Genomic DNA, 17896 nt, shown 5'->3' with positions numbered 1-17896 from the left:
CAATAACCCCTGAAGAGCAACTTATATAGAGCCTTCACCTCCAGTGCCTTCAGAAAGTATTCAGAACCATTTTGTGTTGCAGCCTGAATTCAAAATGTAGTCAATATTTTTTCTGTCACTCATCGACATAATACCCCATAATTTTATTCAATGGTAGCAAATGTATTAAATGAAATGCAGAATTAGGTCTGTATCAGCTTTGAGTCGTCTTGGCTAGGTCTGTATCAGTTTGCACAACTAGATTTGGGGATTTTCTCCTATTCTTCCTTGCAGATTTTCTCAAGCTGTGTTAAGTTAGATGGAGAGCGGCGGTGAACAGCAGTCTTCAAGTCTTTCCACAGATTTTCAATGGTATTCAAGTTTGGACTTTGGTTGGATCACTCAGACTTCCACATTGTTCTGAAGCCATTCCAGTGTTGCTTTGGCTTTATGCTTGGGGTCATTGTCCTGTTGGGACGTAAATCTTTGCTCCAGTCTAAGGTCGTTTGCGTTCTGATAAAGGATTTGCCTGTATTTGGCGCCATTCATTGTTCCCTCCATCCTTAACAGTCTCCCAGTCCCCTACTGCTGAAAAGCATCCCCATAGCATGATGCTGCCACCACCATGCTTCACAATGGGGATGGAGTTAGACTGGTGATGAGCTGTGCCTGATTTTATCCAGACAGAGCTTTGCATTCAGGCCAAATAGTTTTTAAAAATGTACCTTTTTGAAAACTCCTGGCATGCTGTCATGTGCCTTTTTCTCAGGAGTGGCTTCCTTCTGGCCACTCTCCCATAAAGCCCAGATTGAAGTGCTGTAGAGACTTGTCCTTCTGGCAGGTTCTCCCATCTCAGCCAAGGACAACTCTCTAGTTCTGAGTGGTCATTGGGTTCTTGGTCCCTTCCCTGACCAAGGTCCTTCTTGCCTGTTTGGTTGGCAGACAGCTCTTGGCAGAGTCTGGGTAGTTCCATTTTATTATTTCCCAATGATGGAGACCACTGTGCTCTTGGAAACTTTCAATACTCTAGAACTTTTTCATGCTCTTCCCCAGATATATGCCTCATCACAGTTCTCTCTCTCTGAGAGTTACGGACAGTTCCTGGGACTTTATGGTATAGTTTCTGCACTGTCAACTGTGGGACCTTATATAGACACGTGTTTCTTTCTAAATCAATTGAATTGGTCACAGGTGTCACTACAACTTGGAGTCCATCTCAAGATCAAAAGAGATTGGATGCACTGGAAGTCAATTTGGAGTGTCAAAGCATAGGGGTTGGATACTCATACACATTATTGTAGATTTCTCTATTTCGTTGTCAATAAATGTGCAAACATTTCTAAAAACATGTTTTAACTTTGTCATTATGGCGTGAAAGGTGAGATTTTTCATATTTTAACATTTTGAATTCCGGTTGTAACAACAAAATGTGTAATAAGGCAAGAGGTATGAATACTTTCTGAAGGTACTGTACCTCTGTCCTTAGAGGTAGAGCATGTAGACGGGACACACCAGAGGGATCATCAACTAGATTCAGACACAGGCTGAGTGGATGGTCAGGGGACCGGAACATAATTACAGATCTGTCCTTACAGAGGTAGAGCATGTAGACGGGACACACTAGAGGGATCATCAACTAGATTCAGCCGAGGGACAAATGTTCTGGAGTGGATGGTCAGGGGGCCAGAACATAATTACAGATCTGTCCTTACAGAGGTAGAGCATGTAGACGGGACACACTAGAGGGATCATCAACTAGATTCAGCCGAGGGACAAATGTTCTGGAGTGGATGGTCAGGGGACCGGAACATAATTACAAATCATTTGTAGACTGCAAATTTACCGCTAGAAGCCAAAACAGATATTTGACTAAACGATCATTTCAAACCTTGTTTACAGTTGATAAACAATAATGTCTCTACTATGCTTGGGAATAGTTGGGAACAGATTTCCTAATGTTTTTACTGTCTTGTGAACAACAAAAAAGATAGTTCCATATTTTTTTCCATTTTCAATGATGGAGACCACTGTGCTCTTGGAAACGTTGAATACTTTCTGAAGGCCCTATTGGAACTGCCTAGAGCTGACCACCTGACCAAACTGAGCTACTGGGCAGGAAAGACCTTGGTCAGGGACGTGACCAAGAACCCAATGAACACTGACAGAACTTCAGAGTTCCTTGGCTGAGATGGGAAAACCTGCCAGAAGGACAACAGTATGGGGTATTGTGTGTAGATGGGTGGGGGAAACCTGAACTAGAGAATGGAGACACTTTGTCATTATGGGGTATTGTGTGTAGATGGGTGGGGGAAACCTGAACTAGAGAATGGAGACACTTTGTCATTATGGGGTATTGTGTGTAGATGGGTGGGGGAACCTGAACTAGAGAATGGAGACACTTTGTCATTATGGGGTATTGTGTGTAGATGGGTGGGGAGAACCTGAACTAGAGAATGGACACACTTTGTCATTATGGGGTATTGTGTGTCATTATGGGGTATTGTGTGTCATTATGGGGTATTGTGTGTAGATGGGTGGGGAAAACCTGAACTAGAGAATGGAGACACTTTGTCATTATGGGGTATTGTGTGTAGATGGGTGGGGGAACCTGAACTAGAGAATGGAGACACTTTGTCATTATGGGGTATTGTGTGTAGATGGGTGGGGGAACCTGAACTAGAGAATGGAGACACTTTGTCATTATGGGGTATTGTGTGTAGATGGGTGGGGAAAACCTGAACTAGAGAATGGACACACTTTGTCATTATGGGGTATTGTGTGTCATTATGGGGTATAGTGTGTAGATGGGTGGGAAAAACCTGAACTAGAGAATGGGGACACTTTGTCATTATGGGGTATTGTGTGTAGATGGGTGGGGGAACCTGAACTAGAGAATGGGGACACTTTGTCATTATGGGGTATTGTGTGTAGATGGGTGGGGAAAACCTGAACTAGAGAATGGGGACACTTTGTCATTATGGGGTATAGTGTGTAGATGGGTGGGGAAAACCTGAACTAGAGAATGGGGACACTTTGTCATTATGGGGTATAGTGTGTAGATGGGTGGGGAAAACCTGAACTAGAGAATGAAGACACTTTGTCATTATGGGGTATTGTGTGTCATTATGGGGTATTGTGTGTAGATGGGTGGGGAAAACCTGAACTAGAGAATGGAGACACTTTGTCATTATGGGGTATTGTGTGTCATTATGGGGTATAGTGTGTAGATGGGTGGGGAAAACCTGAACTAGAGAATGGGGACACTTTGTCATTATGGGGTATTGTGTGTCATTATGGGGTATTGTGTGTAGATGGGTGGGGAAAACCTGAACTAGAGAATGGGGACACTTTGTCATTATGGGGTATTGTGTGTCATTATGGGGTATTGTGTGTAGATGGGTGGGGAGAACCTGAACTAGAGAATGGGGACACTTTGTCATTATGGGGTATTGTGTGTCATTATGGGGTATTGTGTGTAGATGGGTGGGGAGAACCTGAACTAGAGAATGGGGACACTTTGTCATTATGGGGTATTGTGTGTCATTATGGGGTATTGTGTGTAGATGGGTGGGGAGAACCTGAACTAGAGAATGGGGACACTTTGTCATTATGGGGTATTGTGTGTCATTATGGGGTATTGTGTGTAGATGGGTGGGGAGAACCTGAACTAGAGAATGGACACACTTGTAAGCATATATTAAAGACTTTTGTATAGATTTATTTGAGGAAAGGGATGCTGGGTTTGTTTGGTTTCAATAATGCTGTTCTGAACCATTTTTAAACACTTGGTGATATTGTGATGGCAAACTGTAGTGAGTGTAGGTACAGTATATAGCATATAAAACAAATCTTGACAGCATGTCATGTAAAAGGCACAAGCCCGCTCTGAGGGGGGTCTTCAAGAGCACATTGGACTAATAGCATAAACTTTTTAAAAAATCAATGAATTTCCACTCACATACATTCTAAGTATCACTACTTCTGATTGATAGTCATTGATTAGACTGAGTAACAATGACCATGATAGTTGCAGGCTGTGAGGAGTATTTAACATTACGTAGCATACCATGCTTCAGTATGATACAGAGGAGGCTGGTAGGAGGAGCTATAGGAGGATGGGCTCATTGAAATGTATGGAATGGAATCAAACATGGTCTTCCATTAATTCCATTCCAGTCTTTACAACTTCTCTGTAGCATACTGAAGCATCATCATTGATAATTAGATCTTTCCTATCTCCATGTGTAGTATCACTATGGATCAGATAATACCCTGGCTGTGTGGTTCTGTGTGGCTCAGTTGTATCTCCATGTGTAGTATCACTATGGATCAGATAATACCCTGGCTGTGTGGTTCTGTGTGGCTCAGTTGTATCTCCATGTGTAGTATCACTATGGATCAGATAACACCCTGGCTGTGTGGCTCAGTTGGTAGAGCATGGCGCCTGCAACGCCAAGGATCCTGGGTTTGAGTCCTGCTGGAGCCATAAATACATCATGATACATGTCTAAGTCAATTTGGATAAAAGTGTCTGCTTAATGGCATATATTATACTCTGGCAACACTATGTAAACGTTTCAAGGATCTCAATGCTAGAGCACATAATTATGCCAGAATTCCTAAGACTTCCATTTTGAAAGCAGTTCTACTTAGATAACGTCTCTGACAGACCTAGTGATACTGGATGGAGCCCTACCCCATAACTGACTATAGTGGCTTTTAAGCAAAGCTGTTGGTCTAAAACTATTGTCTAATGTGAAAACCTATTTTTGAAAAGTAATTCATGTCATCTGTTGGTGGAATACAGTCTGGATATAATTACCATAGGCCATCTATCTCAAACTGAACCACCTCCACCAATTCCAGAATGGCCACATGAACATGAAAAGTCTATGTAATACAGCATACTACCCTCAACCGCATCCATACACCTTCAATGACCTATTATTTAGCACCTTAACCAGGGCCTGACATTCAGGGCTGCCCGCTGGCCCGGGGAGGTTTTGGAAACCCTCCGGGCCAGTTGATGAAAATAAATATTGTAAAAATGCTATATTTAATCTAGGCTATATAATAAAGAATTCCTGAAGCTGTGAGTTCGTTATGTTGATTATTTATCATACGCGCACCATAATCTACACATTAAGCCTAGCTGGAGATTGTTGTGTGGAGCAGCTCACTGAAGACCGACAGCGGCAGGGAACATCTTCAAAGGTCTGATAAATACCAATAAATGTTAAGGCAAGTATAGGTATGCAAACCTGCAATAAAACGTTCCGTCTTGGTAGAATATTTGCTTTGCGCAATTGTCATCATAGAATAGCCTAACTTGATAATCGGACATTTCTTCGAGGCTATTTGGTCCTAGAAAAGTCATTGAAGGTAGCCGATTTAGAAGTTGCACTGCAATATAATTATTCCTCGATTGAATTTATTTCTGATCAGTTTTTATGAGAGATCTATCTGCTTTCATTTGTTTCCCGCGCAGGTCTGTTGCCATCTTTGCGGTAAAACCACGTGCAGTGATTATGAGCAAGACAACCAGTGGAATGTTTGTTTTCCATACACATCGTTCCGTTACAAAGGGAACCCGGTTTTTACTCACTTTGTTTTAAAACATGATACAATAAGCCCTCAACATTTCAAATGGTGAGACTGACTATCTGCCACAGACATCATTAGTGTGTTGGGAGCATCTACATACAGTCTATTAGTCAGGCAATGTCCACTTTATTCTGACAGGTTTTAGAATGTAAAATATGTTTATGTCATTTGGAAGGCTTAATTAAACATGCATTATTCTCTAAGTTGTTATGCATACTTTTCTGCTTACTAATTTTGGGGGGATTTTTTTTCGATAGGTTATGACAACAATTCAATATAAAATGCAAGTCCTTCAAAATTACAATTAATTGCTTGAAAAATCATTGAATTTGACTTCCCAATGTCTGTATGAATCCTGTAGGCTACTTGCTCAGCCCAAATGAAAGATAAAATCCCTAGCTGTTGAATTTATGCGTGCATCATTCACTTGCCTGCCAGATGTTGACTGGTGCCAGTATTTCTTCCATTCGGCCTAGTCTAGTGTGCCATTGCAAATTGACCTGAATGTCAAGCCCTGCCTTAACATTACATTTGGTACGTAGCAATGCATTTCCAACAGTGGTTTCCGGAGGACATTAACATAAAGTCTTGTTCTCCGGTCAGATCTGAATCTTTAGTTTAGAGGCTGGTCTTCATGATTGTTTTAATCACATCCAGTAATGTTGTATAGACATCTGCAGGTAATACACTACACTCAGCAAAACAAACAGAAATACCTGGCAACAGTGCAGAGGTTAAGAGCATAAAGCCAGGTTTAACAACCAACCGTTTATATATATATAAAAAGAAAATTACTTTGGGATATTTTATGCATAAATGAGCTAATTGAGGTGTTGTAAAGAAAACAGTCTATGTGAATCTTTCTCCTTTGGAAGGGCATGTTCCATCTGGAGTTTAGCCCATCTTCGTCTTGTCAGTATCTGAACGATCGGCCTCTTCTCTCCTCATCACTTATCAGTCTTTGGGATCCCCGAGGCCTCCAGCATTTTCTGTAACAGTGTAAAATGTGATTAATATCTCTTATGTTCTACCGAACTGCCACATGAAATACAGGCTACCTGTTAGGCCTATTATTGGGGATGTCATATAAACAGAATAAACCTTCCATAGAATACATTGTTCTCTGTAGCTCAGCTGGGAAGCTCAGCTTCCATAGAAGGAATACATTGTTCTCTGTAGCTCAGCTGGGAAGCTCAGCTTCCATAGAAGGAATACATTGTTCTCTGTAGCTCAGCTGGGAAGCTCAGCTTCCATAGAAGGAATACATTGTTCTCTGTAGCTCAGCTGGGAAGCTCAGCTTCCATAGAAGGAATACATTGTTCTCTGTAGCTCAGCTGGGAAGCTCAGCTTCCATAGAAGGAATACATTGTTCTCTGTAGCTCAGCTGGGAAGCTCAGCTTCCATAGAAGGAATACATTGTTCTCTGTAGCTCAGCTGGGAAGCTCAGCTTCCATAGAAGGAATACATTGTTCTCTGTAGCTCAGCTGGGAAGCTCAGCTTCCATAGAAGGAATACATTGTTCTCTGTAGCTCAGCTGGGAAGCTCAGCTTCCATAGAAGGAATACATTGTTCTCTGTAGCTCAGCTGGGAAGCTCAGCTTCCATAGAAGGAATACATTGTTCTCTGAAGCTCAGCTGGGAAGCTCAGCTTCCATAGAAGGAATACATTGTTCTCTGTAGCTCAGCTGGGAAGCTCAGCTTCCATAGAAGGAATACATTGTTCTCTGTAGCTCAGCTGGGAAGCTCAGCTTCCATAGAAGGAATACATTGTTCTCTGTAGCTCAGCTGGGAAGCTCAGCTTCCATAGAAGGAATACATTGTTCTCTGTAGCTCAGCTGGTAGTTTTTGAAGCTGCAGTAAAAGTACAATAAGTTGTCGGCTGTGGTATTTTGGATGCAGTATTTGCAAGAATAACTGCAGTTATACTGCACTGTAACGCTTCGATCACACCGACAGCGTCATTACATGTTGGTACACCAGAGTTACATTCATTCCCAAGGAAACGCTGTGTTTGCCTTGCAGTGCGTTCGGTGTGGTGCATGTTGGATTTATCGACCGCATGCATCAAACTGTATGTGTAGACGGCTTGACAGAAATGGTAGCAGAAGGTGAATGTTGAACTTTGTTACATTCAAATCCAGGTGATGCTGTGTTGGCAGCGTAACTGCAGTTACAATGCAAAAGTACTGCAGTAAAAAAAAAATATATAATTTTGGACACAGTATTTGCAGCATACTGCAGGTATACTGCACTCTGATTGCAATCTGTTTCCATAAGGGAGAGCATGCCGTTGTAACAAGGTAGTGGGTTCCATTTCTGGGACCACCCATACTTAAAATATATGCACGCATGATTAAGTCGCTTTGGATAAACGCGTCTGCTAAATGGCATATATTATAATATATAAATATTAACGCTTTTCAGTGTTGGAGCAGCTTTTTAAAATAAAACAAACATAAGCACACTGTTAGCTTGCTTTAACAAATATACAGAGTTCTCCTCTCTCTCTCTAAATGACATTAAGCCTCCCGAGGAGAGGAAACCAGAGCTTTAAAACAGCATTACATCTCCAAATTACAGTGGTTCTGGAACCTCTTAACAAGACCTGGAGATCTTCACCAGATTGACTTCTTATTTTAAAATAGAACACTTTTTTTACAACACAGGCCTTCTCCCCAGACTCTAATCTCAGCTGAGTTACATTTAATCAATTCATTCCACTGCCTCCAGCGCACCCGAGCAAATTACATTCTGGGTTCAAATGTGTTACGTGCAATTAACGCTTCAATCCAACACACGGATCAATAGGAGAGTTTCTTTGCTGATGGAGGTCTTTTTATTCACAGTGGATTCCATAAGGGGAGAGCAGGATTAAAGACCTCCGGTTCCCCACAAGGAGAGAGTGTGGAGGATTGTCCTCAACACCCCGCCCAGGCTAATCTACTGCAGCTACTTGTTCTGGAAAACCAAACGGACAGTCACATTAATAGTGTGTCATGGTCTGTTAAATGCAGTCTGTATTTATGCTGTTGTTTGCACTTGCCGGAACATTCTGAGGTTGTAACTTGTTTGCACTTGTCGTTGTAGTCGCCATAACTACAGTGCAACGAAAAACACACAGACAGACACATACACACTCGCGCCACATAGGATATTCATCTCATTTGTAATTTCAGCAGTAACAGAAATCAAACTCCTCCTGCTCAGAGACTTGTTCAATGGCTGCCAGGATCCTGCCGGGAGCCATACAAAGTCCTCTCTGAGGGAAGCCCATGGCAATAAATGATGCCTTCACAGCTCACACCACTTATCAGAGGAGAGAGAGAGGAGGGAGGAGAGGGGCAGGCAGAGAGGTAGAGAGAGAGGAGGGAGGAGAGGGGCAGGCAGCGAGGTAGAGAGAGAGGAGGGAGGAGAGGGGCAGGCAGCAAGGTAGAGAGAGGAGGGAGGGGCCGGCAGCAAGGTAGAGAGAGAGAAGACGGAGAAGAGGGGCAGGCAGTGAGGTAGATATAGAGAGAGAGAGAGAGAGAGAGGAGGGAGAAGAGGCAGGCAGTGAGGTAGAGAGAGAGGAGGGAGAAGAGGGGCAGGCAGTGAGGTAGAGAGAGAGAGAGAGGAGGGAGGAGAGGGAGAGGCAGTGAGGTAGAGAGAGAGAGAGAGAGAGGAGGGAGAAGAGGGGCAGGCAGTGAGGTAGAGCGAGAGGAGGGAGGAGAGGGGCAGGCAGCGAGGTAGAGAGAGAGAGAGGAGGGAGGAGAGGGGCAGGCAGTGAGGTAGAGAGAGAGAGGAGGGAGAAGGGAGAAGAGGGGCAGGCAGCGAGGCAGAGAGAGAGAGGAGGGAGAAGGGAGAAGAGGGGCAGGCAGCGAGGCAGAGAGAGAGAGGAGGGAGGAGAGGGGCAGGCAGCGAGGTAGAGAGAGAGAAGAGGGAGGAGAGGGGCAGGCAGCGAGGTAGAGAGAGAGAGAGGAGGGAGGAGAGGGGCAGGCAGCGAGGTAGAGAGAGAGAGAGGAGGGAGGAGAGGGGCAGGCAGCGAGGCAGAGAGAGAGAGGAGACAGGAGAGGGGCAGGCAGCGAGGCAGAGAGAGAGAGGAGGGAGGAGAGGGGCAGGCAGCGAGGTAGAGAGAGAGAGAGGAGGGAGGAGAGGGGCAGGCAGCGAGGTAGAGAGAGAGAGAGGAGGGAGGAGAGGGGCAGGCAGCGAGGTAGAGAGAGAGAGGAGGGAGAAGAGGGGCAGGCAGCGAGGCAGAGAGAGAGAGGAGGGAGGAGAGGGGCAGGCAGCGAGGCAGAGAGAGAGAGGAGGGAGGAGAGGGGCAGGCAGCGAGGTAGAGAGAGAGAGGAGGGAGGAGAGGGGCAGGCAGTGAGGTAGAGAGAGAGAGGTAGAGAGAGAGAGAGAGAGGTAGAGAGAGAGAGAGAGAGAGATAGAGGTAGAGAGAGAGAGAGAGAGGTAGAGAGAGAGAGAGGTAGAGAGAGAGAGAGAGAGAGAGAGAGAGAGAGAGGCAGGCAGGCAGGTAGAGGGAGAGAGACAGGAGGGATGGGAAGTCCACGGTCACGTTGTAACAAAGCTCCAGCACACTGTACTGTCCAGACCCCTCCCTCCTACAGCCCCTCTCCCTGTAGTATACACTAGTAAGTCAACTAATGCCCTGGTTTTCCAGCATGTTGAGCTAATTGCCTAGGCATGTTAGTATTGATCATGTAGGAGGAAGGCTGAAGCAGAGGGCTTTATAAAGCATCCCCAGCAGATTGACAGGGATGGCCTCTCTCTCACACTGCACTGCTCAGGTTGTGGCCTATGTACTAGGATATACCTCCCACTCACTGCACTGTAGAAACAGAGGCGACGCATATCCATATTCACTACTACGTATGCTCCATTTTCATCCCATCTTGTATTCCTCTCTGCACTGGGCCCCAACTTCCCTGGACTATCAGGCGTCAGTAACAAGCCTCTCTCCTGATGATGAACTTCCCTGGACTATCAGGCGTCAGTAACAAGCCTCTCTCCTGATGATGAACTTCCCTGGACTATCAGGCGTCAGTAACAAGCCTCTCTCCTGATGATGAACTTCCCTGGACTATCAGGCGTCAGTAACAAGCCTCTCTCCTGATGATGAAATTCCCTGGACTATCAGGCGTCAGTAACAAGCCTCTCTCCTGATGATGAACTTCCCTGGACTATCAGGCGTCAGTAACAAGCCTCTCTCCTGATGATGAACTTCCCTGGACTATCAGGCGTCAGTAACAAGCCTCTCTCCTGATGATGAACTTCCCTGGACTATCAGGCGTCAGTAACAAGCCTCTCTTCTGATGATTAACTTCCCTGGACTATCAGGCTGCAGTAACAAGCCTCTCTCCTGATGATGAACTTCCCTGGACTATCAGGCTGCAGTAACAAGCCTCTCTCCTGATGATGAACTTCCCTGGACTATCAGGCTGCAGTAACAAGCCTCTCTCCTGATGATGAACTTCCCTGGACTATCAGGCTGCAGTAACAAGCCTCTCTTCTGATGATGAACTTCCGGACTATCAGGCTGCAGTAACAAGCCTCTCTTCTGATGATGAACTTTAAGTCAATCCCATAGAGAGAGAGAAGTTTAGTTGGACTGCAGCTAGCAGCTTCTCTCTGAGCTGGCCTGTCTCTCTGAGTGTCTGAGGTGACAGAGGTCTTCGATGACTCAGCCATCATCCCACATAACCACTCCTGTGTCTGTGACGTCATGCCTGGCCAGGCTCACACCAGACAGAGAGATGCAAGCAGGCTCAGGAACACAAGAACACACACACTCACCACTGGACTCCTCACACTCAAAATGCACATACACGCAAGGTGCTCTGCCCTGGACTAAACCTGGAATAAGGGTCTTCTGTACAGTATCTGTTTTTGTGGCCTTCTGTCTCTATAGTACAGTATCTGTCTCTAGCTCTTTCTATAGTACAATATCTGTCTCGCTATAGTACAGTATCTGTCTCTAGCTCTTTCTATAGTACAATATCTGTCTCGCTATAGTACAGTATCTGTCTCTAGCTCTTTCTATAGTACAATATCTGTCTCGATATAGTACAATATCCGTCTCTCTAGTATTCATCCCTCTCGGCGTTTTTCCTATTTTGTTACATTACAACCTGTCATTTAAATTGATTTTTAAATATACACAAAATAGTCCAAATGTGTTAAGTGAAATGAAAAAAAATACTTGTTTCAAAAAATGTTTTAAAAAAATGTAAAAAAGGAAAAGTGGAGCGTGTAAATGTATTCACACCCTCTGCTACGAAGCCCCTAAACACATATACACACACTCACTCACTGGACCCTATGATCACTCGGCTACACATGCCTATCCCTAATGTAAATATGCCTTGTCCATTGCTGTTTTGGTTAGTCATTTTTGTCTTAATTTACTGTAGAGCCTCCAGCCCTGCTCAATATGCCTTAGCTAGCCCTTATGTTCCACCCCCCACACATCCAGTGACCGCCCCTGGCTTAAATGGTGCCTCTAGAGACAAAACCTCACTCATTGTCACACAATGCCTAGGCTTACCTCCACTGTACTCACATCCTACCATACCCTTGTCTAACTTATGCCTCAACTATTCTTCCCACGCCCAGAAACCTACTCCTTTACTCTCTGTTCTGAACGCACTAGACGACCAGTTCTTTAAGCCGTACTTTATTCTACTCCTCCTTTGTTCCTCTGGTGATGTAGAGGTTAACCCAGGCCCTGCAGCCCCCAGCATCACTCCCATTCCCCAGGTGCTCTCATTTGTTGACTTCTGTAACCATATAAGCATTGGTTTCATGCATGTTAACATTAGAAGCCGCCTCCCTAAGTTTGTTTTATTCACTGCTTTAGCACACTCCGCCAACCCAGATGTCCTAGCCGTGTCTGAATCCTGGCATAGGAAGGCCACCAAAAATCCTGAAATTTCCATCCCCAACTATAACATTTTCCAACAAGATAGAACTGCCAAAGGGGGCGGAGTTGCAATCTACTGCAGAGATAGCCTGCAGAGTTCCGGCATACTATCCAGGTCTGTGCCCAAACAATTCAAGCTTCTACTTTTAAAAATCCCCCTTTCCAGAAACCAGTCTCTCACCTTTGCCGCTTGTTATAGACCCCCCTCAGCCCCCAGTTGTGCCCTGGACACCATATGTGAATTGATCACCCCCATCTATCTTCAGAGTTCGTACTGTTAGGTGACCTAAACTGGGACATGCTTAACACCCCGGCCGTCTTACAATCTAAGCTAGATGCCCTCAATCTCAATCAAATTATCAAGGAACCTACCAGGTACAACCCTAAATCCTTAACAATGGGCACCCTTTTAGATATCATCCTGACCAACCTGCCCTCTAAATACACCTCTGCTGTCTTCAACCAGGATCTCAGAGATCACTGCCTCATTGCCTGAGTCCGTACTGGGTTCGTGGTGAAACGACCACCCCTCATCACTGTCAAACGCTCCTTAAAACACTTCAGCAAGCAGGCCTTTCTAATTGGCCTGGCCCGGGTATCCTGGAAGGATATTGACCTCATCCCGACAATAGAGGATGCCTGGTTGTTCTTAAAGTGCTTTCATCTCCATCTTAAATAAGCATGCCCCATTAAAAAAATGTAGAAGAACAGATATAACACTTGGTTCACCCCAGACTTGACTGCCCTTGACCAGCACAAAAACATCCTGTGGCATTCTGCATTAGCATTGAATAGCCCCCACGATATGCAACTTTTCAGGGAAGTCGGGAACCAATATACTCAGTCAGTTAGGAAAGCGAAGGCCAGCTTTTTCAAACAGAAATTTGCTGTAGCACAAATTCCAAAAAGTTTTGGGACACTGTAAAGTCCATGGAGAATAAGAATACCTCCTCCTGGGACACTGTAAAGTCCATGGAGAATAAGAGCACCTCCTCCTGGGACACTGTAAAGTCCATGGAGAATAAGAGCACCTCCTCCTGGGACACTGTAAAGTCCATGGAGAATAAGAATACCTCCTCCTGGGACACTGTAAAGTCCATGGAGAATAAGAGCACCTCCTCCTGGGACACTGTAAAGTCCATGGAGAATAAGAGCACCTCCTCCTGGGACACTGTAAAGTCCATGGAGAATAAGAGCACCTCCTCCTGGGACACTGTAAAGTCCATGGAGAATAAGAGCACCTCCTCCTGGGACACTGTAAAGTCCATGGAGAATAAGAGCACCTCCTCCTGGGACACTGTAAAGTCCATGGAGAATAAGAATACCTCCTCCTGGGACACTGTAAAGTCCATGGAGAATAAGAGCACCTCCTCCTGGGACACTGTAAAGTCCATGGAGAATAAGAATACCTCCTCCTGGGACACTGTAAAGTCCATGGAGAATAAGAGCACCTCCTCCTGGGACACTGTAAAGTCCATGGAGAATAAGAGCACCTCCTCCTGGGACACTGTAAAGTCCATGGAGAATAAGAGCACCTCCTCCTGGGACACTGTAAAGTCCATGGAGAATAAGAATACCTCCTCCTGGGACACTGTAAAGTCCATGGAGAATAAGAGCACCTCCTCCTGGGACACTGTAAAGTCCATGGAGAATAAGAATACCTCCTCCTGGGACACTGTAAAGTCCATGGAGAATAAGAGCACCTCCTCCTGGGACACTGTAAAGTCCATGGAGAATAAGAGCACCTCCTCCTGGGACACTGTAAAGTCCATGGAGAATAAGAGCACCTCCTCCTGGGACACTGTAAAGTCCATGGAGAATAAGAGCACCTCCTCCTGGGACACTGTAAAGTCCATGGAGAATAAGAGCACCTCCTCCTGGGACACTGTAAAGTCCATGGAGAATAAGAATACCTCCTCCTGGGACACTGTAAAGTCCATGGAGAATAAGAGCACCTCCTCCTGGGACACTCTAAAGTCCATGGAGAATAAGAGCACCTCCTCCTGGGACACTGTAAAGTCCATGGAGAATAAGAGCACCTCCTCCTGGGACACTGTAAAGTCCATGGGGAATAAGAATACCTCCTCCTGGGACACTGTAAAGTCCATGGAGAATAAGAGCACCTCCTCCTGGGACACTGTAAAGTCCATGGAGAATAAGAGCACCTCCTCCTGGGACACTGTAAAGTCCATGGAGAATAAGAGCACCTCCTCCTGGGACACTGTAAAGTCCATGGAGAATAAGAGCACCTCCTCCTGGGACACTGTAAAGTCCATGGAGAATAAGAACACCTCCTCCTGGGACACTCTAAAGTCCATGGAGAATAAGAGCACCTCCTCCTGGGACACTGTAAAGTCCATGGAGAATAAGAGCACCTCCTCCTGGGACACTGTAAAGTCCATGGAGAATAAGAGCACCTCCTCCTGGGACACTGTAAAGTCCATGGAGAATAAGAATACCTCCTCCTGGGACACTGTAAAGTCCATGGAGAATAAGAGCACCTCCTCCTGGGACACTGTAAAGTCCATGGAGAATAAGAGCACCTCCTCCTGGGACACTGTAAAGTCCATGGAGAATAAGAGTACCTCCTCCTGGGACACTGTAAAGTCCATGGAGAATAAGAGCACCTCCTCCCAGCTGCCCACTGCACTGAGGATAGGAAACACTGTCACCACCGATAAATCTACGATAATTGCTAATTTCAATAAGCATTTTTCCACAGCTGGCCATGCTTTCCACCTGGCTACCCCTACCCTGGCCAACATCTCAGCACCCCCTGCAGCAACTTGCCCAAACCCCCCCGCTTCTCCTTCACCCAATTCCAGACAGCCAATGTTCTGAAAGAACTGAAAAATCTGGATCCCTACAAATCTGGACCCTCTCTTTCTAAAAATGATTCGCCAAAATTGTTGCAACCCCCATTACTAACCTATTCAACCTCTCGTGTCGTCTGAGATCCCCAAAGATTGGAAAGCTGCCGCGGTCATCCCTCTCTTCAAAAGGGGGTAGACACTCTCAACCCAAACTGTTATAGACCTATATCCATCCTACCCTGCCTTTCTAAAATCTTCGAAAGACAAGATAATAAACAGATCACCGACCATTTCAAATCCCACCGTACCTTCTCCACTCTGCAACCTGGTTTCCGAGCTGGTCAGGGGTGCACATCAGCCACACTCAAGGTCCTAAACGATATAACCACCATCGATAAAAGACAATACTGTGCAGCCTACTTCATTGATCTGGCCAAGGCTTTCGACTCTGTCAATCACCGCATTCTTATCGGCAGGCTCAATAGCCTTTGCTTCTCAAATGACTGCCTCACCTGGTGTGTCAAATCGGAAGGCCTGTTGTCCGAACTCTGGCAGTCTCTATGGGGGTGCCACAGGGTTCAATTCTCGGGCCGACTCTTTTCGAGGAATATATCAATGATGTCGCTCTTGCTGCTGGTGATTCTCTGATCCACCTCTACGCAGATGACACCATTCTGTATACATCTGGCCCTTCTTTGGACACTGTGCTAACAACCCCCCAAATGAGCTTCAACGCCATACAACACTCCTTCCGTGGCCTCCAACTGCTTTTAAAAATGCTAGTAAAACTAAGTGTATGCTCTTCAAAAGATTGCTGCCCACACCCTCCCGCCCAAGTAGCATCACTACTCTGGACGGTTCTGACCTAGAATATGTGGACAACTTCAAATAATTAGGTGTCTGGTTAGACTGCAAACTCTCTTTCCAGACTCACATTAAGCATCTCCAATCCAAAATTAAATCTAGAATCAGCTTCCTATTTCGCAACAAAGCCTCCTTCAATCATGCCGCTAAACATACCCTCATAAAACGGACTATCCTACCAATCCTTGACTTCGGCGATGTAATTGACACAATAGCTCCCAACACTCTACTCAGTAAACTTGATGTAGTCTATCACAGTGCCATCTGTTTTATCACCAAAGTCCCATACACTACCCACCACTGCGACCTGTATGCTCTCGTTGGGTGGCCCTCACTACATATCCGTCATCAAACCCACTGGCTTTAGGTCATCTATAAGTCTTTGCTAGGTAAAGCCCTCACTCGCTGGTCGCCATAGCAACACCCACCCGTAGCACGCGCTCCAGCAGGTATATTGCACTGGTCTCCCCCAAAGCCAACACTTTCATTGTCCGCCTTTCCTTCCAGTTCTCTGCTTGCTGCCAATGACTGGAACACATTGCAAAATTTTCTGAAGCTGGAGTCAGATCTCCCTCTAACTTTAAGCATCAGCTGTCTGAGAAGCTTACCGTACCTGTAAACAGGCAATCTGTAAATAGCACACCCGACTACGTCATCCCCATATTATTACTTACCCTCTTGCTCTTATGCACCCCAGTATCTCTACTTGCACATCATCATCTGCACATCTATCACTCCAGTATTAATGCTAAATTGTAATTATTTTCATCTCTAGGGCCTATTTATTGCCTACCGCCCTACATTTGCACACACTGTACATCGATTTTTCTATTATTTTGTGTTGACTGTACGTTTGTTTATGTGTAACTGTTGTTGTTTGTGTCGCACTGCTTTGCTTTATCTTGACCAGGTCTCAGTTGTAAATGAGAAATTGTTCTCAACTGGCCTACCTGGTTAAATAAAGGTTAAATAAATAAATAAATAAAGAGAGGCAACAAAGAGACCAAAGAACCCTGAAGGAGCTGCAAAGCTCCACAGCGGCGATCGGAGTATCTGTCCATAGGACCACTTTAAGCCATACACTCCACAGAGCTGGGCTTTAAGGAAGAGTGGCCAGAAAAAAGTAAATACGTTTGGAGCCAAAAGGCATGTGAGAGACTCCCCAAACATATGGAAGAAGGTACTCTGGTCAGATGAGACTAAAATTGAGCTTTTTGGCCATCAAGGAAAACGCTACGTTTGGTGCAAACCTAACACCTCTCATCACCCCGAGAATACCATCCCCACAGTAAAGCATGGTGGTGGCAACATCATGCTGTGGGGATGTTTTTCTATCAGCAGGGACTGGGAAACTGGTCAGAACTGAAGGAATGGTGCTAAATACAGGGAAATTCTTGAGGGAAACCTGTTTCAGTCATCTAGAGATTTGAGACTGGGATGGAGGTTCACCTTCCAGCAAGACAATGACCCTAAGCATATTTTTGCATATTCAAAGTGGTAGGCATGTTGTGTAAATCAAATGATACAACCTAGAAAAAAATGATTTGGGGGTTTGTAAGGCAACAAAATAGGAAAAATGTCAAGGGGGTGAATACTTTCGCAAGCCACTGCATATAAACTAAGCAAAAAAAGAAACGCCCCTTTTTCAGGACCCTGTCTTTCAAATAATTCATAACAATCCAAATAACTTCACAGATCTTCATCGTAAAGGGTTTAAACACCCATGAATGTTCAATGAA

General features: G+C 45.1%; 1 protein-coding gene across 4 annotated transcripts in view; it reads right to left on the bottom strand.

Moving 5' to 3' along the window:
• Positions 1-3678: 3678 nt before the first annotated feature.
• Positions 3679-17896, bottom strand: part of ano10a (anoctamin 10a) — a 47636-nt gene continuing 33418 nt past the window's right edge. For all 4 annotated transcript variants that reach the window (XM_036966385.2, XM_036966399.2, XM_036966393.2 and 1 more), the window contains one exon: positions 3679-6572. In XM_036966385.2, the coding sequence (XP_036822280.1) occupies positions 6497-6572 (76 nt within the window). In that variant the 3' untranslated portion in view covers positions 3679-6496. The remainder of the gene's footprint in view (positions 6573-17896) is intronic.

The sequence above is a fragment of the Oncorhynchus mykiss genome, chromosome 3, assembly GCF_057628025.1.
Source record: "Oncorhynchus mykiss isolate SJ-2025 chromosome 3, ASM5762802v1, whole genome shotgun sequence".
NCBI lineage: Eukaryota > Metazoa > Chordata > Actinopteri > Salmoniformes > Salmonidae > Oncorhynchus > Oncorhynchus mykiss.
Note: the sequence above shows the minus strand (reverse complement) of the source record. Positions and strands in the feature narration are given on the sequence as shown.